The sequence below is a fragment of the Cetorhinus maximus genome, chromosome 23 (assembly GCF_964194155.1).
Source record: "Cetorhinus maximus chromosome 23, sCetMax3.hap1.1, whole genome shotgun sequence".
Classification (NCBI taxonomy): Eukaryota; Metazoa; Chordata; class Chondrichthyes; order Lamniformes; family Cetorhinidae; genus Cetorhinus; species Cetorhinus maximus.
Window position 1 is genome coordinate 64,294,874 of NC_135901.1, and position 24,402 is coordinate 64,319,275.

At 44.4% G+C, this 24,402-nt stretch overlaps 2 protein-coding genes across 2 annotated transcripts in view; one reads left to right on the forward strand and one right to left on the reverse strand.

The window, feature by feature from the left end:
* The window catches only part of LOC144697683 (uncharacterized), a 672,764-nt gene that overhangs the window by 647,684 nt on the left and 678 nt on the right, over positions 1-24,402 (forward strand). The window contains exons 5-6 of the mRNA XM_078569698.1: positions 16,020-16,571; positions 21,851-22,438. Coding sequence (XP_078425824.1) covers positions 16,020-16,571; positions 21,851-22,438 — 1,140 coding nt within the window. The remainder of the gene's footprint in view (positions 1-16,019; positions 16,572-21,850; positions 22,439-24,402) is intronic.
* Positions 151-10,737, reverse strand: LOC144697685 (uncharacterized). The gene is made up of 3 exons (XM_078569699.1): positions 10,676-10,737; positions 7,912-8,400; positions 151-238 (listed from the first exon to the last, which is right to left on the reverse strand). Exons 1-3 carry the CDS (start codon positions 10,735-10,737, stop codon positions 151-153), a joined length of 639 nt encoding a protein of 212 aa, XP_078425825.1.

Sequence of the window (24,402 nt, forward strand, 5' to 3'; positions counted from 1 at the left end):
GTGAAAATACATTAAAATGTACAGAGGCAATGGATAGTCTTCAAAGAATTATTACATAGCTTTCAGCACATACACCTTCCTTCAAGGTGCAGAACCCCCAAAAAGTCAGTCAACCGTGGCTGACAAAGGAAGTTAAGCATGGTATAAGATTTAAAGATAAGGCTTATAAAGTTGCCAGAAGTGGTAGTAAACCTGAGGAAAGGAGGCTTTTAGAACACAACAAAAGAAGACCAGGAAACTGGTAAAGAAAGGGAGAATAGCATATGAATGCAATCTAGAGAAAAGATAAAAACAGACTCTAAAAGCTGCTTTAGGCAAATGTGGGTCCATTGCATCCAGAGTCGGGGAATGGAGAAAGGGCAGAGAAGCTAAATGATAATTCTGCGTTCACCGGGGAAGATACAAGAAATCTCCCAGGTTTAGAGATCCAAGGGAGTAGGGAGAATAAGGAATTGAAGGAAATTAATATCAGTAAGAATGGGATTGAAAGTTGATAAGTCACTGGGACCTGACATATTAATTAGCAAAATCAACCCACATGGGATAGGAGGCAATATACTGACATGGATTGGTGAACAGGCAGAAAACAGAGAGTAGGAATAAACGGGTAATTCTCGTGTTGGTAAGCTGTGATTAGTGGGGTACCACAAGGATCAGTACTTGTGTCCCAGTTGATCACAATATATATTAACGATTTGGATGTGGGGACCAAATGTAATCCTTCCAAGTTCGCAGATGATACAAAGCGAGGTGGGAATGTGTTGTGAGGTAGATGTAAAGCAGCTATGGGAGGATTTGACTTAGTGAGTGGGAAAGCACATGGCAGATGGAATAGATTGTGGAAAAATGGCAGAAGGAACAGACGTTCAAAGTATTTCCTAAAAGATAAGAGATGAGAAAGTGTAGATGTACAAAGGGACCTGGGTGTCCTTGTCCATAAGTCACTGAAGGCTAACATGCAGATGCAGCAAGCTATTCAGAAGGCTCATGGAATGTTAGCTTTTGCCACAAGAGGATTTGAGTACAGGAGTAGTAAAGTCTTGCCTCAATTGTTTAGAATCTTTTTTTGGACCGCACCTGGAGTAGTGTGCGCAGTTTTAGTCACCTTGCCTCAGAAGGATATTATTGCCCTAGAGGGAGTGCAATGAAAGTTCACAGGCTTGTTCCAGGGATGGTGGGATTGCCTTATGAAGAGAGATTGGGCAAATTCACCCCTCTTAATCAGTACATATTTCACCACATCTCTACCTCCTTTTAGATCTGAAAAAGGGTTTTACGGACTCGAAACATTGTCTCTGTCTCTCTCTCCGCAGATGCTTTCAGACCTGCTGTGTTTTTCCGGCATTTTTTGTTTTCGTTCCCCTGTTCCAATGCCTGCGGTGGATCCCCCTCTCCCAGGCCTGGGCTTCCATGTGGTGTTCTGAATGATGACAGTATTAACCTTCTCCCTAGTCTGTCCTAACCCTTCTTCCCGTTCATTTATTGAAACCAGGGATTCTACTTGTTCTAATGGTGACTTTCCCTGCCTGGCGAGTCATTCCTTGAAGTGAGCCCTTGAATTATTTGTACATTGTTTTATCATGTTCCCACATTTCAGTAACAAATGTTGAAATGTCTGCTCCACACCCACAGGGTTTCATCTGTTTAAAGTCACAAACAGAAAGGTCCAGTTTTCTCCTGGAGTTTGAGACAAATCAGCTTTCAGAATGATGCAGAGTTTCAGCCAATGAGGGAGAACCGAGATCAGCCCCGCCCCTCATTCAGTCTGATTGGCTGGAGGAGCAGCTGCTCCCATTCGGTCATCCAGCCCCGCCCACTCCTCCGTCACTGCTGGAAAAACTCAGCAGATCTGACATCATCTGTGGAATGAAAATAAACAATTAATGTTTCGAGTCCGGATGACTCACTGTTTTGTTCTCTCTCCACAGATGCTGTTAGACCTACTGAGTTTTTCCAGCATTTTCTGCTTTTGTTTCAGAATTCCAACATCTGCAGTATTTTGCTTTTACTTTAAAGTTGTGAAGTCACCTGAGCCAAATGGGATGCACCCAAGGATACCGGGAGAACTGGATTAACAGAAATTTCCTCCATTTAAATATTGAGAAGACGAAAGCCATTGTCTTCAGTCCTCGCTACAAACTCCACTCCATAGTCACTGGCTCCATCCCTCTACCTTGCTGGGAGTTGGAGAGGAGCAGACCTGTGGGAGATACTCGGGAGATGAGAAGCGCCTATAAATACAGGTCAGGGATTCGAGTGAGGCCTACCTTGCTGGGAGTCAGAGCGGAGCGGACCTGCAGGAGACAGTGGGGAGCTGAGGAGCCCCTATAAATACAGACCGGGGATTTGAGTGAGGAGCGTCTATAAATACAGACGGGGGATTTGAGTGAGGAGTGTCTATAAATACAGACCGGGGATTTGAGAGAGGAGTGTCTATAAATACAGACCGGGGATTTGAGTGAGGAGCGTCTATAAATACAGACCAAGGATTTGAGTGAGGAACGTCTATAAATACAGAGTGAGGATTTGAGTGAGGAGTGCCTATAAATACAGACCGGGGATTTGAGTGAGGAGTGTCTATAAATACAGACCGGGGATTTGAGTAAGGAGTGTCTATAAATACAGACGGGGGATCATAGTGAGGAACGTCTATAAATAGAGACCGAGGATTTGAGTGAGGAACGTCTATAAATACAGACCGGGGATTTGAGTGAGGAGTGTCTATAAATACAGACGGGGGATTTGAGTGAGGAGCGCCTATAAATACAGACCGAGGATTTGAGTGAGGAGCATCTATAAATACAGACGGGGGATTTGAGAGAGGAGCGTCTATAAATACAGACGGGGGATTTGAGTGAGGAACGCCTATAAATACAGACCGAGGATTTGAGTGAGGAACACCTATAAATACAGACCGGGGATTTGAGTGAGGAGCACCTATAAATACAGACTGGGGATTTGAGTGAGGAGCACCTATAAATACAGACGGGGGATTTGAGTGAGGAACGTCTATAAATACAGACCGGGGATTTGAGTGAGGAATGTGTATAAATACAGACGGGGGATTTGAGTGAGGAACGTCTATAAATAGAGACCGAGGATTTGAGTGAGGAGTGTCTATAAATACAGACCGAGGATTTGAGTGAGGAGCGTCTATAAACACAGACCGGGGATTTGAGTGAGGAGCGTCTATAAATACAGACAGGGGATTTGAGTGAGGAGTGAGGAACGTCTATAAATACAGACCGGGGATTTGAGTGAGGAGCGTCTATAAATACAGACAGGGGATTTGAGTGAGGAGCGTCTATAAATACAGACGGGGTATTTGTGTGAGGAGTGTCTATAAATACAGATGGGGGATTTGTGTGAGGAACGTCTATAAATATAGACGGGGGATTTGAGTGAGGAACGCCTATAAACACAGACAGGGTATTTGAGTGAGGAATGGGCTGTTTCACTGTTGCAGCTGCTGTGAGGCAGCAGGAGTGGGGGGAAAGAGGCAACTGTGATTTCACAGGAAGCTGGTATGTTGATTGGTCGGTAAGTGTTCAGTCTAAGGGACAGTGTGTGAGAAACCAGCTTAGGACAGGCGAGTTCAGGTAGATCTATAAATAAAAATAACTTTACAATAATAATCCAAAATTTGAAAACTTTAAAATTCAAATAAAAGAACAAAGATTTTAAACAAGCAATAAAATAGAGTTACTTAAATAAACATCTAATACACATCCCTTGTAGTTAAGAAGCATATAATCTTTAGTTGTCAGTGGTACTAGCATTCAGTAAACACAGTAAATTGTAGCATACATAGGAAGAAAGCAATTAAAGTAAATTAACTAAATAACATAAGTTAGAATGGTAGGACAGGGGTTATGTTGCAGCTGTGAGATGTGGGAGCTTTTGGATGCCAAAGCGATCCATGACAAACACGTCTGCAGGAAGTGTCAGCAGCTTGAGGAATTCCGGATCAGGATTATTGATCTGGAAACCAAAATGCAGACACTGTGCAACATAAGGGATGGGGAGAAATACCTGGATACTTTGTTCCAGAAGACAGTCACACCTCTTACAAGAGGGTCATCTGTTTTGATCAGCAGTGAGGGACAGGAAGATGTGACTGTCAGTGAGGCAGGTAATGGGACTGATCAGGCAGTAGTGGAGGAGCCTCAGACTTTGCAAGTGTCAAACAGGTTTGAGGTGCTCACAACCTGTGTGGATGAAAGTGAAATGTGCAAGGTGGATGAGCTGGCTGGCCATGACACTGTGGTACAGGAAGCCATTCATGCAGGGGGAGCAAAAAGGAATGTAGTGGTAGTAAGGGATAGTATAGTGAGGGCATTGACACTGTTTTCTGCAGCAAAAACTGAGAGTCCAGACGGTTGTGTTGCCTGCCCAGTGCCAGGGTTCGGGACATCTGCTCAGGGCTGGAGAGGGACTTGCAATGGGAGAGGGAGAATCCAGTTGTCGTGGTCCATGTAAGTACCAATGACAAAGGTAGAACTAGGAAAGAGGTTCTGTAAAGTGAGTATGAGGAGCTAGGCACCAAATTATGTAGCAGAAACTCAAAGGTAATAATCTCTGGATTATTACCTGAGCCATGTGCAAATTGGCATTGCGCAAATAAGATTAGCGAGACCAATGCGTGGCTCAAAGATTGGTGTGGGAGAACTGGGTTCCGGTTTGTGGGGCACTGGTATCAGTGCTGGAGACAGTGGGGGCTGTACCGTTGGGACGGTTTACACCTGAACCGTGCTGGGATGAATGTCCTCGCAAATCGCATAACCAGGGAAGCAGAGAGGGCTTTAAACTAAACAAGAGCGGTGAGGGATCAAGCTTGGGTAGAGGGAGCAATACAAGATGTAGAGTCAAGACAGGAGATCAAAATAGTAATATGAGAAACAAGGTCAGAGAATGGCAGGAAAGGACTGAGAGAAAAAAACCTGAGAATAAATCAACAGTCAAGACTAGATGTTACAACGGTAACAAAAAGACAAGACTGAAGGCTCTCTATCTGAATGCACATAGCATTCAAAACAAAGTAAATGAATTGATGACTCACACAGAAGTAAATAAATATGATCTGTTAGTAATTATGGAGACGTGGCTGCAGGACAACTAAGATTGGGTCCTTAATATTGAGGGGTACATGACATTCAAGGAGAATAGGAAGCTAGGTAAAGGTGGCGGGGTTGCATTGTTAATTAAATAGGGCATTGGTGCAATAGTTAGAGATGACCTTGGATCAGGAGATCAGGATGTAGAATCGGTTTGGGTGCAGATGAGGAATAGTAGGGGAAAAATAGTCATTAGTGGGAGTGGTTGATGGGCCCCTAACAGCAGCCATAGTGTAGGACAAAGTATTCAAGAGAAAATATTGTGTGCTTGTGATAAAGGGACGGCAATAATCATGGGTGATTTTAATCTACACATTAACTGGAAAAATCAGATTGGCAGTAATAGCCTGGATAAGGAGTTCTTAGAATGCTTTTGAGATAGTTTCTTAGAGCAGCATGTTCAGGAGCCAATCAGAGAGCAGGTTATATTTGACTTGGTATTGTGTAATGTAACAGGATTAATTAATGACCTCAGAGTAAGGGCACTACTAGGTAGCAGCGAGCACAATATGGTTGAATTTTAATCCAGTTTGAAAGGGAGAAGAGTGGGTCAAAGACTAGTATCTTAAACTTAAATAAGGGCAACCATGTGGGGATGAAAGCTGAGCTAGCTGAAGTGAACTGGGAAACTAGCCTAGAGGATAGATGAATAGAGAAGCAGTGACAGATATTTAAGGGGATATTTCAAAGTATTCAGAATGAGTACATCCCGACCATAAAGAAAAATTATAAGGGAAGGACCCACCATCTGTGGTTAACTAAAAAAGTTAAAGAAAGCATCAGCTTAAGGAAAAAGCAGACAACTCCGCAAAGATGAGCAGCAGGACAGATGATTGGACAGAATATAAAGAACAGTCGAAAATGGCTAAAAGGTTAATCAGGAGAAAGAAATTAGAGTGTGAGAGGAAGTTTGCTAGAAATGTAAAAATGGATAGCAAGTGTTTCTACAGGTGCTTAAAAAGGAAAAGAGTGAGCAAAGTGAGTGTTGATCCTCTAGAGGGTGACAGTGGGGAGTTAATAGTAGATAAGGAAATGGTGGAAGAAATGAATAATATTTTGCTTCTGTGTTCAATATAAAGGATACAAAAAACATTCCAGTAATAGCTGCAAATCAGAAGGTGACAGGAGAAAGGAACTTGGTGAAATTGAAATCACTGGGGAAATGGTAGTGAGCAAATTGAAGGAGCTGCCGATGTCAAGTCTCTGGGACCCAATGAACTACATCCTTGGGTCTTAAAAGAGGCGGCTAATGCGCTAGTCGGTGCGCTGGTGTTAATTTTCCAAAAATCGCTCGATTCTGGAAAAGTTCCATCAGATTGGAAAGTAGCAAATATAACCCCTCTATTCAAGAAGGGAGGGAGGCAGAAAACAGGAAACTATAGGCCAGTTAGCTTGACTTCTGTCGTGGGGAAGTTATCAGAATCAATCATTAAGGAGGTTATAGCTGGGCACTTAGAAGAGCTCAAGGCAATCGGGAAGAGTCAGCATGGTTTTGTGAAAGGAAAATCCTGTTTAAGCAACTGATTGGAGTTTTTGTGAAGGAGTAACATGCGCAATGGATAAAGTGGAGCCTGTAGATGTACTGTACTTGGATTTCCAGAAGGCATTTGATAAGGTGCCACATCAAAGATTATTACGGAAAATAAAAGTGCATGGTGTCGGGAGTAACTTATTAGCATGGATAGGAGATTGGCTGGCTGGCAGAAAGCAGGGAGTATGTGTAAATGGGTCTTTTTCTGATTGACAGGATGTGACGAATGGAGTCCCACAGGGGTCTGTGCTGGGGCCTCAACTTTTTATGATTTACATCAATGACTTAGATGAGGGGAGTGAAGATGTGGTCGCTAAATTGGCAGATGGCACAAAGATAGGCAGGAAAGTATGTTATGAAGAGGACATGAGGAGGTTGCAGATGGATATAGATAGGTTGAATGAGTGGCCAAAGATCTGGCAAATGGGGTGAAATGTGGGAAAATGTGAAGTTGGTCACTTTGGCAGGAAGAACAAAAAAGCAGAGTATTGCTTAAATGGAGAATGGCTGCATAATTCTGAGGTGCAGAGGGACCTAGGTGTTCTAGTAAATGAGTCACAAAAAGTTTGTATGCATGTACAGCAAGTAATTAATAAGGCTAATGGAATGCTATCCTTTGTTATGAGAGGGGTTGAACATAAAAGTAAGGATGTTATGCTTCAGTTATACAGGACCACACCTTGAATACTGTGTGCAGTTTTGGTCTCCTTATTTAAGGAAGGATATAAATGCATTGGAGGCGGTTCAAAGGATGTTCACTAGATTGATACCTGGAATGAGTGGGCTGTCTTATGAGGAGAGGTTGGACAGACTGGGCTTGTTTCCACTGGAGTTTAGAAGAGTGAGGGGTGATTTTATTGAAGTATACAAGATCCTGAAACGCCCTGACAAGGTGGACATCCAAAGGATGTTTCCTCTTGTGGGTGAGTCAAGAACTAGGGGGCACCGTTTCAAAATTAGGGGGTCGCCCTTTTAGGACAGAAATGAGGAGAATTTTTTTCACTCAGAGGATTGTACGACTTTGGAATTCTCTGCCTTAGAAGGCTGAGGAGGCGCGATCATTGAATATTTTTAAGACACAGGTAGATAGATTCTTGTTAGGCAAGGGAAACAAAGGTTATCGAGGTTAGATGGGAATGTGGAAATTCAAAGACATGAAGATCAGCCATGATCTTATTGAATGGCACAACAAGCTTGAGAGGCCAAATGGTCTGCTCCCGTTCCTATTCCATATGTTCTTATGGTGTCTCTCCAGTGGGAATTCGCTGGTGTATTCGTAAGTGGGATGACTGAGTGAATCCCTTCCCACACATGGAGCAGGTGAATGGTCTTTCCCCAGTATGAAACCGTTGGTGTCTCAGCAGGCTGGATGGCTGAGAGAATCCCTTCCCACACACGGAGCAGGTGAATGGTCTCTCTCCAGTGTGAAACCGCTGGTGTGTTCGGAGCCCGGATGACTGAGTGAATTCCTTTCCACACTCGGAGCAGGTGAATGGTCTCTCCCCGTTGTGAAACCACTGGTGTGTTTGCAAGTGGGATGGCTGAGTGAATCCCTTCCCACACTCGGAGCAAGTGAACACTGTATCTTCAGTGTGAATTCGGTGTGTTTGCAGGTGGGATGATTGAGTGAAACCCTTCCCATGCTCGGAGCAGGTGGACGGCCTCTCTCCAACGTGTAGCTGCTGGTGTCTCAGCACGTCAGATGACTGACTGAATCCCTTCCCACATTCGGAGCAGGTGAATGGTCTCTCCCCACTGTGAACTCACCGGTGTATCAGCAGGTCAGATGACTGAGTGAATCCCTTCCCACACTCAGAGCAGACGAACGGTCACTCCCCATTGTGAATTCGCTGGTGTGTTCGCAGGTTGGCTGACAGAGTGAATCCCTTCCCACACTCGGAGCAGGTGAACAGCCTCTCCCCAGTGTGACTGCGTCGATGGATTTCCAGCTGGGATGGGTAATTGAATCCTTTCCCACAGTCCTCACATTTCCACAGTTTCTCCATGGTTCAAGTGCCCTGTGTCTCTCCAGGTTTGATGATCAGTTGAATCCTTGTCCACACATAGAACACGTGTACAATTTCCCCCCACTGTGAATGGTGTGATGTTATTTCATGCTGTGAAACTGGTTAAAGCTCTTTCCACAGTCAGTTCACTGGAACACTCTCACTCGGGTGTGTGTGTGTGTCTCGGTGCTTTTCCACTCACACTGATGTTTGAAATCTTTTCCCACAGACAGAACAACCACTTCTCCTTCCACGTTCAAAGACGATAATATTAAGGTTCTGATGAATCGAGTGACTCTGTCAGATCTTGATGTGATGTTTGGTTTGAGTTCCCCCTCTGTAAATCCTCCCCTTCCGATACCCTGTAAAAGGAGTTTACAAAAGTGATCACTGTAAGAACAGGATAGAAATTCAGAGCAGACAATTCTCATTTCTATGGAACATTATTTCCTGTCTTCTTCTCCAAAAGCTGCAAATCACTGTCCCACACATTCTCCCTCCTCCCTGTGCTGAAGCCAAACAGAGTTTTGGATAATTCTTCCTGTATCTTTTAAACAAATTTGTCCAACTGAAGATAACAATATGTTTCATCATTCACTTCAGTCATGACTCGTGACAAAACATTAATCTGAAACCCCCTGACTGACCATACAGAATAGCAGACGTTAACCTTGTGTCCAAAACTTACTGTGTGGAGATTTAATGAGTGATTGTGAAGGTGGTTTCTCCAAACTTCCCAGGATTTCCTTCCTTCCTTCTCTCCCTCTCTAACTAAGTTAAACCTGGGATCAGTCTCATGGTCTATTCTCGTTACTGCTTCTCTTCCTGATGACTAATTAACTCCAATTAAACACCGAGAAGACTGAAGACACTGTTTTCATTCCCTGCTACAATCTCCATTCCCTAGATACCAACTCCATCCTTCTCCCTGGGAACAGTCTGAGATTAAACCAGTCTGTTCACAACCTCGGTGTTACATTTGATCTCGAGATCAGATTCTGACCTCATATCTGTGCCATCACTAAAATCGCCTGTTTCCACCTCTGGAACATTACCCGCCCTCACCCTGTCTCAGTGCATCTGCTGCTGAAACCCTCATCACTGCCGTTGTTACCTCCAGACTTGAACGACTATCCCAACACACTCCTGGCTGGTCTCGCACATTCTACTGTCCGTAAACGTGAAGCCATCCAAAGGTCTGCTGTCCATGTCTTCACTCGTAGCAAGTCCTGTTCCTCTGTCACCCATTTGCTTCCTGACCTGCCTTGGATCCTGGTCAAGCAATAGCTTGATTTTAAAATTCTCATCCTTGTTTTCAAATCCCTCCATGGCCTCACCCCTCCCTATCTCTGTAATCTCCTCCAGCCCTACAACCCTCTGAGATATCTGCACTGCTCGAATTCTGGAATCTTGTACATTCTCCATTTTAATCGCTCCAGCATTAATGACCTTGCCTTAAGTTCCCTCATTCCCAAACTCTGAAATCTCTACCTGCACCACTCCCTCTATCGATCACATTTTCCCCCTTTAAGACACTTGAGTATTGCTAAAAAAAGAGACATTCTGTCAAAACCTTTTCTCTTGTACTCATCAGGACAGACGCAAGAACATCAAATTTCAAAGATTATCAGTCAGGCTCATAATGTGGCTCACTTATGCTTGCTAGAAGCTGCATATATTCATACACAGGGAACTGCCCACTGCAGACAGAAGGTGCATGTCCAGGGATGGGGCCTTTTGTTGAATTTAACAAAAGCATGGAGGATGATGGCTCTTTGGTGCATTCTCCATGGTGATGCTTTGACCAATCAGAGCTGACTGGCCAAACCAGTCAACACCTTTCCTCGTGCAGCATAAATTGTTGTTCGCTAGGAAATTTTTTTTTTTGCATCTGTCCGGATGGGTGCAACATGAAATATCAGCAAAAGGTCTCCCTTTTTCAGCAATACTTAAATTCTGTACTGCTGAGTGACTGTGGGTTTATAATTCTATTGCTGCTGATCTAAAACTCCTGGTGAACACACATTTTATGAATGTCTCCCTCGGGCTGTTGCTCATTGTCCCCGTGAGGATGGCGGCTGCGCATGCGCCCTGTAGCACATTGGCCCATCAAGATGGCGACCGCGCATGCGCCAATCTCCACATTGCCCCTATAAAGATGGCGGCCGTTAACTCGGGCTTTTCTCCCGCAGCGCCGAGCAAACCCGGAGACGGTGGCTTCTTATTGAGGGATTGGGGCCGGTACCGTGAGTTTATGAAGCTTCCAAATTCATCCGCCGGCCCTATCTCTGTTCATGCTTTTATTTTCGGTTCTGGATCTGCATTCGGACTTTGTAAACCCCGCATTTTAAATCCGCTCGTTCGAGTTCATTTACCGTCTGTCTCCACGGACTGCGCATGTTCCGACTCCAAATGATTGGCGGCAGCTCCGGACCAATAGATTCCTTCCCCCCACCCCCACTAGGTCTATCTGTACCTTGCTCGTCCTGCTTTCTACCCTTAATTAGCACATTCCTTAGATAATATCACCACCTTCAACACCTCTTTGCACTTTTGTCTGTGACATCTTTTGGTTTTCTCCACCTATCACTGGCCCTCTATCCAGCTCTACTTGTCCCACCCCCCCTTAAACCAGCTAATATTTCACTTCTCTTCTATTTTTACTTAGTGCTGTTGAAGAGTCATATGGACTCGAGACGTTAACTGTGTTCCTCTCAGCAGATGCTGCCAGACCTGCTGAGTTTTTCCAGGTATTTTTGTTTTTGTTGCGGTGGAATTTAAAGTCCAGCGGGTGAGAAAGGGCCGAGTGCAGGAGAGGAATGGAGCCGGAGGGTGGACTGGGAGGATTCACAAACACCCGGTGTAGGACTCCAAACCCGGATTACAAACTCCCGGAGCCCAGTTTATACCGAGTGTTTGGAAACTCCTTTTACAGGGGGTTAGAAGGGTAGGATTTACACACAGCAAACTCATAATAAAGGGAAATATTTGTCTGTTTGGATTGACCTGCTGAAACACATTGAATTCTCACTGGTGAGAGGCTGTTCAGTTGCTCACAGTGTGGTAAGAGGTTCAGGACATCATCCCACCTGCTGGGACACCATTCGCACTGACAAGAGACCTTTTAATTTAAGTGTGAGAAGTGCTTTAAAAGGTGTGGGGAACCTGGCGGGGAGATTTGCTAATGCTGTCGGTGGGCTCTTAAACTAATTTGGCATGGGGGTGGGATACTGAGTAGAGGTATAGGAGGGGGTGATGTACAGACAAGTATATAAGAAAAAACAAGTCAGTCTGGAAGGCAGAGTGTACAAAGTCAAGTTAAGGCACAAGGCAACATGGCAAGGCTGTATGACATTTATTTTAATGTGAGGAGTGTTGTGAGGAAGGCAGATGAGTTGCAGATGCTGATTAACACATGGGGATATGATATCATTGCTATCACGGTGACATGGCTGAGGGAGGGGCAGGACTGGCAGCTCAATATTCCGTGGTATAGAATCTTCAGGTGAGACAGGAAGGGGGCGGAGGTTGTAAAAGAGATGGTGGTGTCACAATATTGATCAAGGAGTCAATTACTGCAGTAAGGAGGGATGGTATCTTAGAAGGTTCCTTAAATCAGGCCGTATAGGTAGAACTTAAAAACAGAAATGGGGCAATCACATTGTTGTGAGCATACTATAGACCCCCAAACAGTCAGGGAGAGATAGAAGGGCAGATATGTAGGCAAATCTCAGAAGTGTTAAAATAATAGGGTAATAATAATCGGGGATTTCAACTTCCCCGATATTAACTGGGATAGACAAAGTGTGAAAGACTTTGAAGGGGCTGAATTCTTCAAATGTATCCAGGAGGGATTTTTAAGCCAGCACATAGAAAGTCCTACAAGAGAGGTGCTGGACCTATTAGAGAACAAAGCTGGGCAAGTTGTAGAAGTATCAGTGGGGGACCAGTTCAGTGATAATGACCATAACTCAGTAAGATTTAAGTAGTTATGGAAAAGGACGAAGATGGTTAGAAAATAAGGGTTTTGAATTGGGGAAGGCCAATTTCAATATGATAAGACAGGACCTGGCCAATGTGGACTGGGAGCAGCTACTTGTAGGAAAATCAACATCAGAGCAGTGGGAGTCATTCAAAAAGGAAATAGTGAGAGTACAGGGCCAACATTTTCCCACAAAGGACCAACAAGTCCAGAGAAACTGGGATGTTGAGGAATTGACAGGATTAGATAAGGGGGGAAAAAAAGGGAAGCTTATGGTACATACCGAGGGCTTAAAACAGCAGGAGCCCTTGATGGGTACAGAACGTGTAGGGGGTTAAAGAAGAAATTAGGAAAGCGAAGAGGGGGCATGAAAAACACAGCTGGGTGAAATAAGTTAAAATCCAAAGGCATTTTATAAGTATATTCAGGGCAAGAGGATAACCAGGGAGAGATTAGGGGCCATCAGGGACCAAAATGGCAATCTGTGTGAGGAGTTGGAAGATGTAGATGAAGTTTTAAATGAGTACTTTGCATCTGTATTAACTATACAGAAGGACGATGTAGGTATAGAAATCAGGGAGGGGGACTGTGATATACTTGAACAAATGAGTATTGAGAGGGAGGAGGTATTAGCGGTTTTATTGGGCCTTAAAAGTCTATTAATCCCCAGGCCCAGATGAGATGTATCCCAGGTGCTGTGGGGGGCAAGGGAGGAGCTTTCAGGGGCCCTGACATTAATTTTCAAATCCTCTCTGGCCACAGGAGAAGTACCAGAGGACTGGAGGACAGCTAATGTGGTATCATTATTAAAGAAGAATGGTGGGGATAAACCAGGGAGCTAATAGGCCAGTGAGTCCAACATCACTGGTAGGGAAACTTTTGGAAACGTTCTGAGGGACAGAATTAATCCCCATGAGGAGAGGCAAGAATTAATCAAGGATAGTCAGCATGGCTTTGTCGGTGAGAGATCATGTCTAACAAATTTGATTGAATTTTTCGAGGAGGTGACGAGGTGTGTAGATGAGGGTAGTTCAGTTGATGTAGTCCACATGGAATTCTCTAAGGCTTTTGACAAGGTCTGGCATGGGAGACAGGTCCAGAAGGTAAGAGCCCATGTGATCCAGGGCAATTTGGCAAATTGGATCCAGAATTAGCTCAGTGTCAGGAGGCAGAGGGTGATGGTCAAAGGTTGTTTTTGTGACTGGAAGCCTGTGTCCAGTGGCATACTGCAGGGTTTGGTGCTGGGTCCCTTGTTGTTCTTCGTGGACATTAATGATGTAGACATGAATGTAGGAGGTATGATCAGTAAGTTCACAGGTAACACAAAAAAATCACTAGTGTGGTAAATAGCGAGGAGGAAACCCTTAGACATATAGACAGGCTGGTCAGATGGGCAGAACAGTGGAAAATGGAATTTAATCCCAAAAAGTGTGAGGTGATGCATTTTTGGAGGACTAACTGGACAAGGGAGTACATGATGAATGGTAGGACCCGAGGAAGTACAGAACCTTGGTGTGCATGTCCATAGATCCTTGAACATAAGAATATAAGAACTAGGAGCAGGAGTGGGCAATTCAGCCCCTCGAGCCTGCCCCACCATTCATTATGATCATGGCTGATCTCATTTTGGCCTCAACTCCAATTTCCCTCCCTCTCCCCATAACCTTTCAACCCATTACTAATTAAGTCCGTGTGGTGAAGGTGCTCGCACAATGCTGGTAGGTAAGGAGCTACAGGTAATTCACCCAGTGATGAGGAAGGGACATTGATATATGTCCAAATCAACAACAACAATTTGTGTTTATATCGCACATTTATTGTTATATAGTTTAGCAAGACATTTCACAGAAATGTTAGAAACCAAGGAGATACTCGGGCAGGTGGCCAATAATTTGGTCAAAGAGGTCGGTCTGAAGGAATATCTTAAAGGAAGCAAATGAGGTAGAGAGGCGGAGAGGTTTAGGGAGGGAATTCTAGAGTCTTGGAAACTGACAGAATGGCAACCAGTGATGGAATTATAAAAATCAGTTATTATCGAATTCAAGAAGAGCAGATATCTCGGGGGGATTGTGAGGCTGGAGGAGGTTACAGAGATAGGAATGATCACAACCATGGAGGAAAACAAGGATGAGAATGTGAAAATTTAGGTGCTGCTTAAATGAGTGCCTTCAAATCATTTGTATAGTTTGTGAATGGCTGTGGGCCAAGCACTGATCCTTGCAGTATCCCACAAAAACAGCCTGTCATCCTGAGAATGAGACATTTATTCCGACTCTCTGTTTTCTGTCTTTTCACCAATTCTCAAACTATAACAGGATATTACCCCAATCCCACGCACTTGAATTCTGTTTATCGACATCCTGTGCTTAGTTTAGTAACCTTCTCTCTGTCTCTCCCACTCCTCTCTCTTTCTCTCTCTGTCACATTGAATTCTCCAGCCCAGCGAATTGTGGATGCTCCATCATTGAATATATTTCCGGCTGAGATGGACAGATTTTTGGTCTCTCAGGGAGTCGAGGGATATGGGGAGTGGGTGGGAAAGTGGAGTTGAAGCCCAAGATCAGTCACGATCGTATTGAATCGTGGAGCAGGCTCGACAGGGTGTTAGGACTTCTCTTGTTCCTATTTCGTATGTTCTTGTAGAGGCCAGAGTCTTGTGTAGGCCCAGACCGGGTGGCAGGTTCCCTCCCCTGAAGGACATTAGTGAACCAGTTGGGTTTTTATGACGATCCAGCAGTTTTCATGGTCACTTTTTCCCAGTGCCGGCCCCACAAATTCCCAGATTCATTCAGCTCAATTTCACAACCTGCCTTTGTGTTTTTGTGGGTTCTCTCTCACTCCCCTTTTCCTGTTTTAAATCAATTCCACAGGGGATTAGAGGGGGAGGATTTGCATTCGGGAAACTGAAACCAAACATCACATCAGGATCTGATGGAATCGCTTAATTTATCTTAAACTGAGTATCTTCAGATTTTGAACATGGAAGGAAAAAGCACCGTTCACAGTGGGGAGAAACCGTACACGTGTTCTGTGTGTGGACGAGGCTTCATCCAATCATCTGACCTGACGGAGCATAAATGCAGTCACAATGGAGAGAAACCATCGAAATGTGGGGACTGTGGGAAGAGATTCAAATCCCCATTGGAACTGGGATCTCATTGGTGCACTCACACTGGGGAGAGACCATTCACTTGCTCTGAGCATGGGAAGGGATTCACTCAATTAGCCAACCTCATGGGACACCAGCAAGTTAACACAAATGAGAGACCTTTTAAATGCCCACAGTGTGAGATGTGCTTCAAAAGTTCTGTGGAACTAAAGTCTCATCAATGTTTTCACAATGATGAGAGACCGTTCAGGTGCTCTCACTGTGGGACTGGGTTCAGGCAATCATCTCATCTCATCGCACACCAGCGAGTCCACACTGGAGAGAGACCGTTCACCTGCTCCGAATGTGGGAAGGGATTCAGTCAGTCATCCGGCCTGCTGAGACACCAGAGAGTTCACACTGGAGAGAGGCCATTCACCTGCTCCGAATGTGGGAAGGGATTCAGTCAGTCATTCGACCTGCTGCTGCACCAGACAGTTCACACTGGAGAGAGGCCATTTACCTGCTCCGAATGTGGGAAGGGATTCAGTCAGTCATCTGACTGGCTAAGACACCAGAGAGTTCACACTGGAGAGAGGCCATTCACCTGCTCCGAATGTGGGAAGGGATTCAGTCAGTCATTCAACCTGCTGCTGCACCAGACAGTTCACACTGGAGAGAGGCCATTTACCTGCTCCGAATGTGGGAAGGGATTCAGTCAGTCATCTGACCGGCTAAGACACCAGAGAGTTCACACTGGAGAGAGGCCATTTACCTGCTACGAATGTGGGAAGGGATTCAGTCAGTCATCCGGCCTGCTGAGACACCAGAGAGTTCACACTGGAGAGAGGCCATTTACCTGCTCCGTATGTGGGAAGGGATTCAGTCAGTCATCCCACCGGCTAAGACACCAGCAAGTTCACAAGTAACTGTCGTGATGGGATTTTGCTCTTAATAACATTCAGGACTGAAGTATGTTCATTATAGTGTGTTTCTGTAGACATTAATAAACTCCAGCCCGCTTTGATAAAAGTCAAATAAATCAGCATTGTGTTAAACACAATGCGTTGAACCTTTTTACTATTTTTAACAAGATATTTGCTTTTTGATGTTAATAAACTCCAGCTCAGTTACAGATTCTGTATAAAATTGGAATAAATCAGCTTTGCGATGAACAGTTGAGTCGTTTTGATATTTCTAGCACAAGTTAGTTCCTTTTTAAGGGCTCTCCCTCTCCCCTGTCTCCTCCATCCTCACCTCCAGCAACAAGTGTGAGGAGCTCATGGAGCTTCCTTGTCACTAAGATTGAGACAATCTGATCAGCTGCCTCTGCTGTTTCCCTCCCCTCCACTAGCCCACTGGGACAAACTATCTCTAAAGATCCCCCTTGTCCGAGCCTGAACTCGTGATTAAATGACAAAGGGGATGATGGTGCAAGGCAGCATTGGGTGATAATGAGACAAGGAAATAAACTAATGGGACAAGTGGAGAAACAACACAGGCCCAGAGGAGGGATAAATGGTAAAAGAAGAACCATTACCAGCACCTACTGTCAGAAAAAATGGGAGCAGTAGTTATGATCTGAAATTGTCAAAATGAATGTTGAGTCCAGAAGGATGTAAAGTGTCCAATGAAAGATGGGCTGCTGTTCCTCGAGCTTCCATTGAGCTTCATTGGAACAGTGCAGGAGGCCGAGGTCAGAGTGGGAGTGGGTGGAGATTAAACTGGTAAATGACCAGGACCTCAGGGTCACACTTGGAGACTGAAAGGTGATGTTCCACAAAGCAGTTACCCAATTGGGATTTAATCTCCTCAATGTAGAGAAAACCGTACTGTGGTCAGTGAATAGACAATACTGAATAGCAAGAAGTACCAGTAAATCACTGTGCCCCTTGGAAAGTGTTTTGGGCCCTGGAATGAGGGAAGGGAGGAGGTGGATGGGTGCTGCTGCATCTGCTGTGCTTGAATGGAAATGATTCACACTGATGTTCATAAGAACACAAGAAATAGGAGCAGGGTTGGACTAAAAGGCCCCTTGAGCCTGCTCCACCATTAAATGTTCTTCCAGCTCAACTCCATTTTCCCATCCTATCACCATATCCCTTAGTGCCCAAATATTTATGGATTTCCATCTTGAACATATCAAGATGGAGAACAACAGACTCAGTGCAACTATTAATCTGGGAAATGCACAAACAAGGTGCATGTGAATTACAAATTCACCTCTTCACTGCTTGGTAATCATGTTAAATGAGCTTTACACTGGCCCCATGCTGAAATCTAGTCATTCCCTGACGGGTATTCTTAATGGTATAATTAGCAAATTTAGAATGAAAAATACCCTCTGCTTCACTGTAAGGCTGAGAGACAATTTTGTAATTGATTCATAATGTCACAGGCTGGCTCATGAGATCTGCTCATTTCATCTAATCTTATTTTCAGCTAATGGGAGAATGGCTGAAACAGGGGATGGTGAATAACAGCTCGAAACCACAGTCCCCTCTCCCACTGCCATAATGATCCTTACAACATACAGGAATTTGGGACAATGTGACTTAGATGCTCAGATTAGCTCTGCCTCCATATTATAGGAAGGAGCGAAGCACTGGGGATGGTGCAAAAAAGATTTACTGGAATGATGCCAGAATTGGAAAATATGTCAAATTCACAAAGATTTAACAGATTGAAAAGTTTTTTTCTCTGGAAAAGAAAGTGAGGGATGACTTGACTAAGGCCTTTAAGATAATGAAAGGGGTTGACAGGGTAGACAAGTGGAAGAGTTTTCCACTTGTAGATGGTTGAGAATAAATATACATTAGTCATCAATAAATCTAATGCACAATTCATATGCAACTTCTTCAATCAGAGATAAAAGCAGAAATTCATGGCAATACTCAGCACATCCAGGAGAATCTGTGAATTGAGAAATAGAGATAAGTTTTTAAGTCTGCTCACTGATGCAGTGCAGTTCTGATGGAAAGTCACAGCCCTGAAATTTAAATACATCTTTCACTCTCCACAGACACTGCCAGATCTGCTGAAAATTCAAATATTTTGTTTTTTTATTTCAAATTTACAACACCACCTTTCTCTAACTGTGGTTGCCAATGTAGAGCACATTCTTAGAAGAGTTTGAGATCCCAGTGTGAGCTGAAACTCATGTTGCAAAATCACACCATGAAATCACACCAGCTGAATGTGGAAATGGATTCACCTCGTTATTCCATTTTCTGACACAGCAGCACATTCATACCTGTGGGAGACCATTCAGATACTTCATGTGTGCAACCCTTTGCTCACTGCCCACCTGCTAACACTCCAGTTTTAGAAGGTCAAAGGATTAGATCCACAATTGCTACATTCCAACTGACAAGACAGAGTTTCAGTAGTCAGAATATGGGAAGAAAAATCACTTGTCTGTGCCGCTGCTGAGAGTCCAGTGAGTTCAGATCTAACTGTCAGGTTTTGTTCTGTTGTTAATTACACCCAGGACAGAACTATGGTGGAGGGGCCGTGCACTATGGTTGCCATATCAATATTAATAATTTTATGTATTGGCCCTATGGCGCCAATCATCATCGGATCATAAAACATAATTATCTTATCAGAAAAGGCCTTTCAATGGCGGTACGTTTACCCAGCATTCAGTGGGGGGCAGAATGTGCTCTATCCTCACTACAGGAGCTCTTGGCGCAGTAGCTGGCAGTGACTGGTACATGCGCATTGCGATCTCTGACTGGAGCATGCGCAGTACCGTCTGTACCTGGAGCTGGTGGGAGACGTTGACAAATGGCGAAGACAGGCGAGTAAAAGGAGCCGGTGAGTTGGGGAGGGATGGAGGCGGCGGAGTGGGCGGGGAGGCTTCATGAAGACCCTGTGAAGGTCTTAAATCTTGAATAAGAAGGTACCGGTCCTGCGGTTACACCGAATGGAGAGGGGACAATTCCGACCCGCGTCTCCTCTCGGAGACAGGCCCAAGTTAACAACCGCCATCTTCACAGGGGCAATGTGCAGCAGGGCGCATGCGCGGTCATCCTGGTCCAGGTAGCAGGAGGAGAGGATTTGCGCATTTCTATCCTGGACTGACAGGGATGGATTTTGGAAACTCCTTTTACAGGGGTTTAGAAGGGGAGGATTTACACACAGCAAACTCAAACCAAGAGAAATGTTTGTCTCTTCTCAATTTCTATCTTGGACTGACGGTTAATGTTTTTGTAAATTTCTGATACTGGATCTTAGAAGTGGAGGGTTGACAGATGGGAAACTCAAATCAGACATCAATTCAGATCTGGCAGAGCCACTCGATTCGTGAGAACCTGAATATCATCGGCCTTTAAATCTGGAAGGTAAACAGTTGGCCTGTCTTTCTGTGGGCAAGGGTTACTTGTAGGAGAAAGAATAATTAACTGGGGAAAGCCAACTTCAATAGGGTGAGAATGGATCTGACCCAGTAAAGTGGAATCAAAGGTTGGCAGGAGAAACTGTAATTGAGGAATGGGCTGCCTTAAAGAGGAAATAGATCAGACATAGTAATGACATATTCTTACAAATGAGGAAGGTATGGCTAACATATCCACAGCTCACTAAATAAGAGAAGAGATTAAGATGAAGATGAATAAGTCTGCTAACAGAGATATCAGGTGGCTAATACAACCGAGAGACAGGATAAAGAAAGAAGATTCAGAGAGAAATTGGAAAAAGAAAGTAAGAGAAGCAAAGAGAGAGTATGAGAAGAGACTGGCAGCTAACATGGAAGGAAATCAAAACGCTTTCTCCGTCTTATACCTAGTAACAGGCCGGTAAAAGGAGACAGGGGCTGGTTAGGGATTTAAAAAAAGGTGATTTACCCATTGACACAGGGGGCATGGATGAAGTATAATTGAATATTTGGCATCTGTCTTTACCAAAGAAGATGATGCTGCACAGGTCATGGTTAAAGAGGAGATAGTTCAAACACTTGTGGTGTTTAATATTGATAAGGAGAAGGTATTATATAGGCTGTCTGATAAAGTTGACAAGGCACCAGGATTGGATGAGATGTATCCAAGGATACTGAGGGAATTCAGAGTGGAAATTGTGGAGGCACTGACCATATTATTCCAATCTTCTTCAGACCCATGAGTGGTGACAGAGGACAGGAGAATTGCAAATCATACACCTTTGTTCAAAAAGGGTGTAATGATCAGCCCAGCAACTACCAGACCAGTCAGTTTATCCTTGGGAGTGATATTTCTGGACAAAATTAATAGACACTTAAGCAAATGTGGGCTAATTCAGAAAAGCCAGCACAAGTTTATTAAGGGAAAATCATGTTAAACTAACTTGCTTAAGGTTTTTCAAGAGTTAACAGTGTGGTTGATGAGGGTAATGCTGTTAATGTGGTGTACATGGTCTTCTAAATGGCATTAGGTCAAGTGCCACATAACAGACTTGTGAGCAAAGTTATAGCTCATAGAACAAAATGGGCAGCAGCAACATGGGTACAAAATTAACTGAGTGACAGGAAACAGAGAGTAATGATTTTTCAGAATGGAGGAAGGTTGAAAGTGGATTTCCCCAGGAGTCAGTGTTAGGACTCCTGCTCCTATGACCTAGACCTTAGTGTTCAGGCACAATTTTGAAATTTATGGGCACAGACTGTGTAGAAGGTCCTTTCTCTGGTGGACCTTAGTGAACCAGTTGAGTTTTTGTGACAATCCAGCATCTTGCGTGATCACTTTTTCCTCGTGCCGGCCCCACAAATTCCCAGATCCATTCAGCTCAGTTTCACAACCTGCCTTTGTGGGTTCTCTCTCACTCCCTCTTTCTGTTTTAAATCAATTCCACAGGTTATTAGAAGGAGAGGATTTGCAGTCAGGAAACTGAAACCAAACATCACATCAGGATCTGATGGAGTTGCACAGTTTATCATAACCTGAATGTCATCGGATTTTGAACATGGAAGGAAAAAGCACCGTTCACAGTGGGGAGAAACCATACGTGTTCTGTGTGTGGACGAGGCTTCAGCCAATCATCCAATCTGGCAGGACATAAATACAGTCCCAACAGGGAGAAACCGTGGAAGTGTGGGGACTGTGGGAAGGGATTCAATTGAATGGAAAGACATCAGTGCAGTCAAACAGCAGAGAGACCGTTCATCTGCTCCGACTGTGGGAAGGGATTCACTCGTTCATCCTACCTACTGAAACACCAGCGAGTTCACACTGACGAGAGACCTTTTAAATGCTTGGACTGCGGGAAGTGCTACAAAAGTTCCTGGGAACTGATGTCCCATCAACGTGTTCACACTGACGAGAGACCGTTCAGCTGCTCTCACTGTGGGACCGGGTTCAGGCGATCATCTCATCTGACTGTGCACCAACGAATTCACACTGGGGAGAAGCCATTTATCTGTTCCAAGTGTGGGAAGGGATTCACTCAGTCATCCAACCTGCTGAGACACCAGCATGGTCACACTGGAGAGAGGCATTTCACCTGTTCAGAATGTGGGAAGGGATTCACTGATTCATCCCATCTGTTGACTCACCAGCGAGTTCACAGTGAGGAGAGACCTTTTCAATGTCCAGACTGCGGGAAGTGCTATAAAAATTCCGGGGACCTGGTGTCCCATCAACGTGTTCACACTGACGAGAGACCGTTCAGGTGCTCTCACTGTGGGACTGGGTTCAGGCGACTAACTAATCTTATTTCACACCAGCGAGTTCACACTGGGGAGAGGCCTTTCACCTGCTCCGTGTGTGAGAAGGGATTTACTCAATCATCCAACCCTCTGAGACACCAGCAAGTTCACACTGGGGAGAGACCATTCACCTGCTTTGAGTGTGGGAAAGGTTTCACTCAGTCATCCAACCTGCTGAGACACCAGCGAGTTCACGAGTAACTACAGTGATTGAGTTTTGCAACTGAACCATGTTTCACTGGGGTCTGTTTCTGCTGATGTTCGTAAACTCCAGCCCAGTTATAGGTGTTAATGTTCTGGATAAAAATAAAATCATTAAGCTTTCTATTAAATAGAAGATGTTGAATCTTTTTACTATCCCTAAGACATTAGTTCCTTTCGATGGGCTCTCCCTCTCCCCTGTCTCCTCCATCCTCACCTCCAGCAACAAGTGTGAGGAGCTCATGGAGCTTCTTTGTCACTAAGATTGAGACAATCCAATCAGTTGCCTCTGCTGCTTTCTTCCCTTCCACTAGCCCACCGGGACAAACTTTCTCTAAAGATCCCCCATGTCCGAGCTCTGAACCCACATCTTTCTCCAGTTTCTCTCCCATCTCCCCTTCCTGCCCTCTCAGAGCTCACTTTGTCCATGAGACCCACCTCCTGCTCCATCGACCCTATTCCCGCTAAACTGCTGATCACCCATTTTCCCCATGTTCACTGAGATTAACGGTTCTCTCCTGTTACTGCCCATCTCTCCTTCAAATCTGCCATCATCACCTGTCCTCAATAAAACCAACACTTGACCCCACTATCCTATTAAACTCCTGCTCCAGTTCCAACCTCCTTTCACTCTCCAAAGTCCTGATCACCTACATAATCCATGTCCACATTTCCCAGAACTCCATGTTTAAATCCCTCCAATAAGATCTCTGTCCCTGTCACGGTAACGAAATAGCTCTTCCCAAAGTCACCAATGACACCCGATGTGAATGTGACAAAGGAAAACTCCCTCATTGTCCTTCTTGGCCTGTCCACAGCCTCTAACAACGTGGACCAAACCATCCTCCTCCAATGCCTCTGCACTGGTGGCCAGCTGGGTGGGACATGATGAAACAATGTACAAACAATTCAAGGGCTGACTGACTTCAAGAAATAACCGGGCAGACAGGGAATGTCACCGTTAGAACAAGGAGAGTCCCTGGTTTCAGTGAATGAACCGACAGAAGGGTGTTGTGGAGAATCTAAGACACTCGACATGAGTCAGCTGTGTGATGGAAAAGCAACATTAACGACAAATATGGGGATACAGGAGAGCCCCAAAGACATCTCATCGATACAAGTTTCTCCCGTACGTTTGGAGTATTTTGTAGACATTACAGCATTGATGATGATTACAGAATGAACCGTGTGCCTTTGTTTATAATTTCGATCCTGTACATTCATGCCTATGTAGAAATGGTCTGCACCCATAGCTGGTTCCTCTGTTATTCCCCTCCCACCCCACACCACAAGTGCACTTCCTCTGACCTCCTTGCCTTTCTAGCTCCTTCTCACTGTCTCCCTTTCCATCAAAAATCAGCAAATTGTTAAAAAAATGAATGTAAAAATAATGTCTAACCTTGTAATCCCGACATTAGCAAGAAGTCCCCTTATGCCCCCTTATAAAGATCTGTCCATTCGACCATACCCTAATCCTTCTGTTAGTCCTAAATTAATTATGTCAGACAGGCTAAGCAGAATTAGTAACTTGAAGCATCTATGTGTTAATGACGCATTCCCCCCTTTCAAGGTTTAGGACAGGTTAGGAAGAAGGTTCATATTGTCATCATTCAGAACAACCCAGATTACAAAGGAACAACTGATCTCAAGACAACCTCTTGTAGTGTGTGTGGAGCGGGTGTGCTGACTCAGGTTTAAATGGGTTAAATGATATATGTTTTCTATGTTAGACAATCACATTAAAATCTGGAACTCAGATGGGGATATGGATTTGTGTTAGGTGGGAAGATCGGGATCAGTG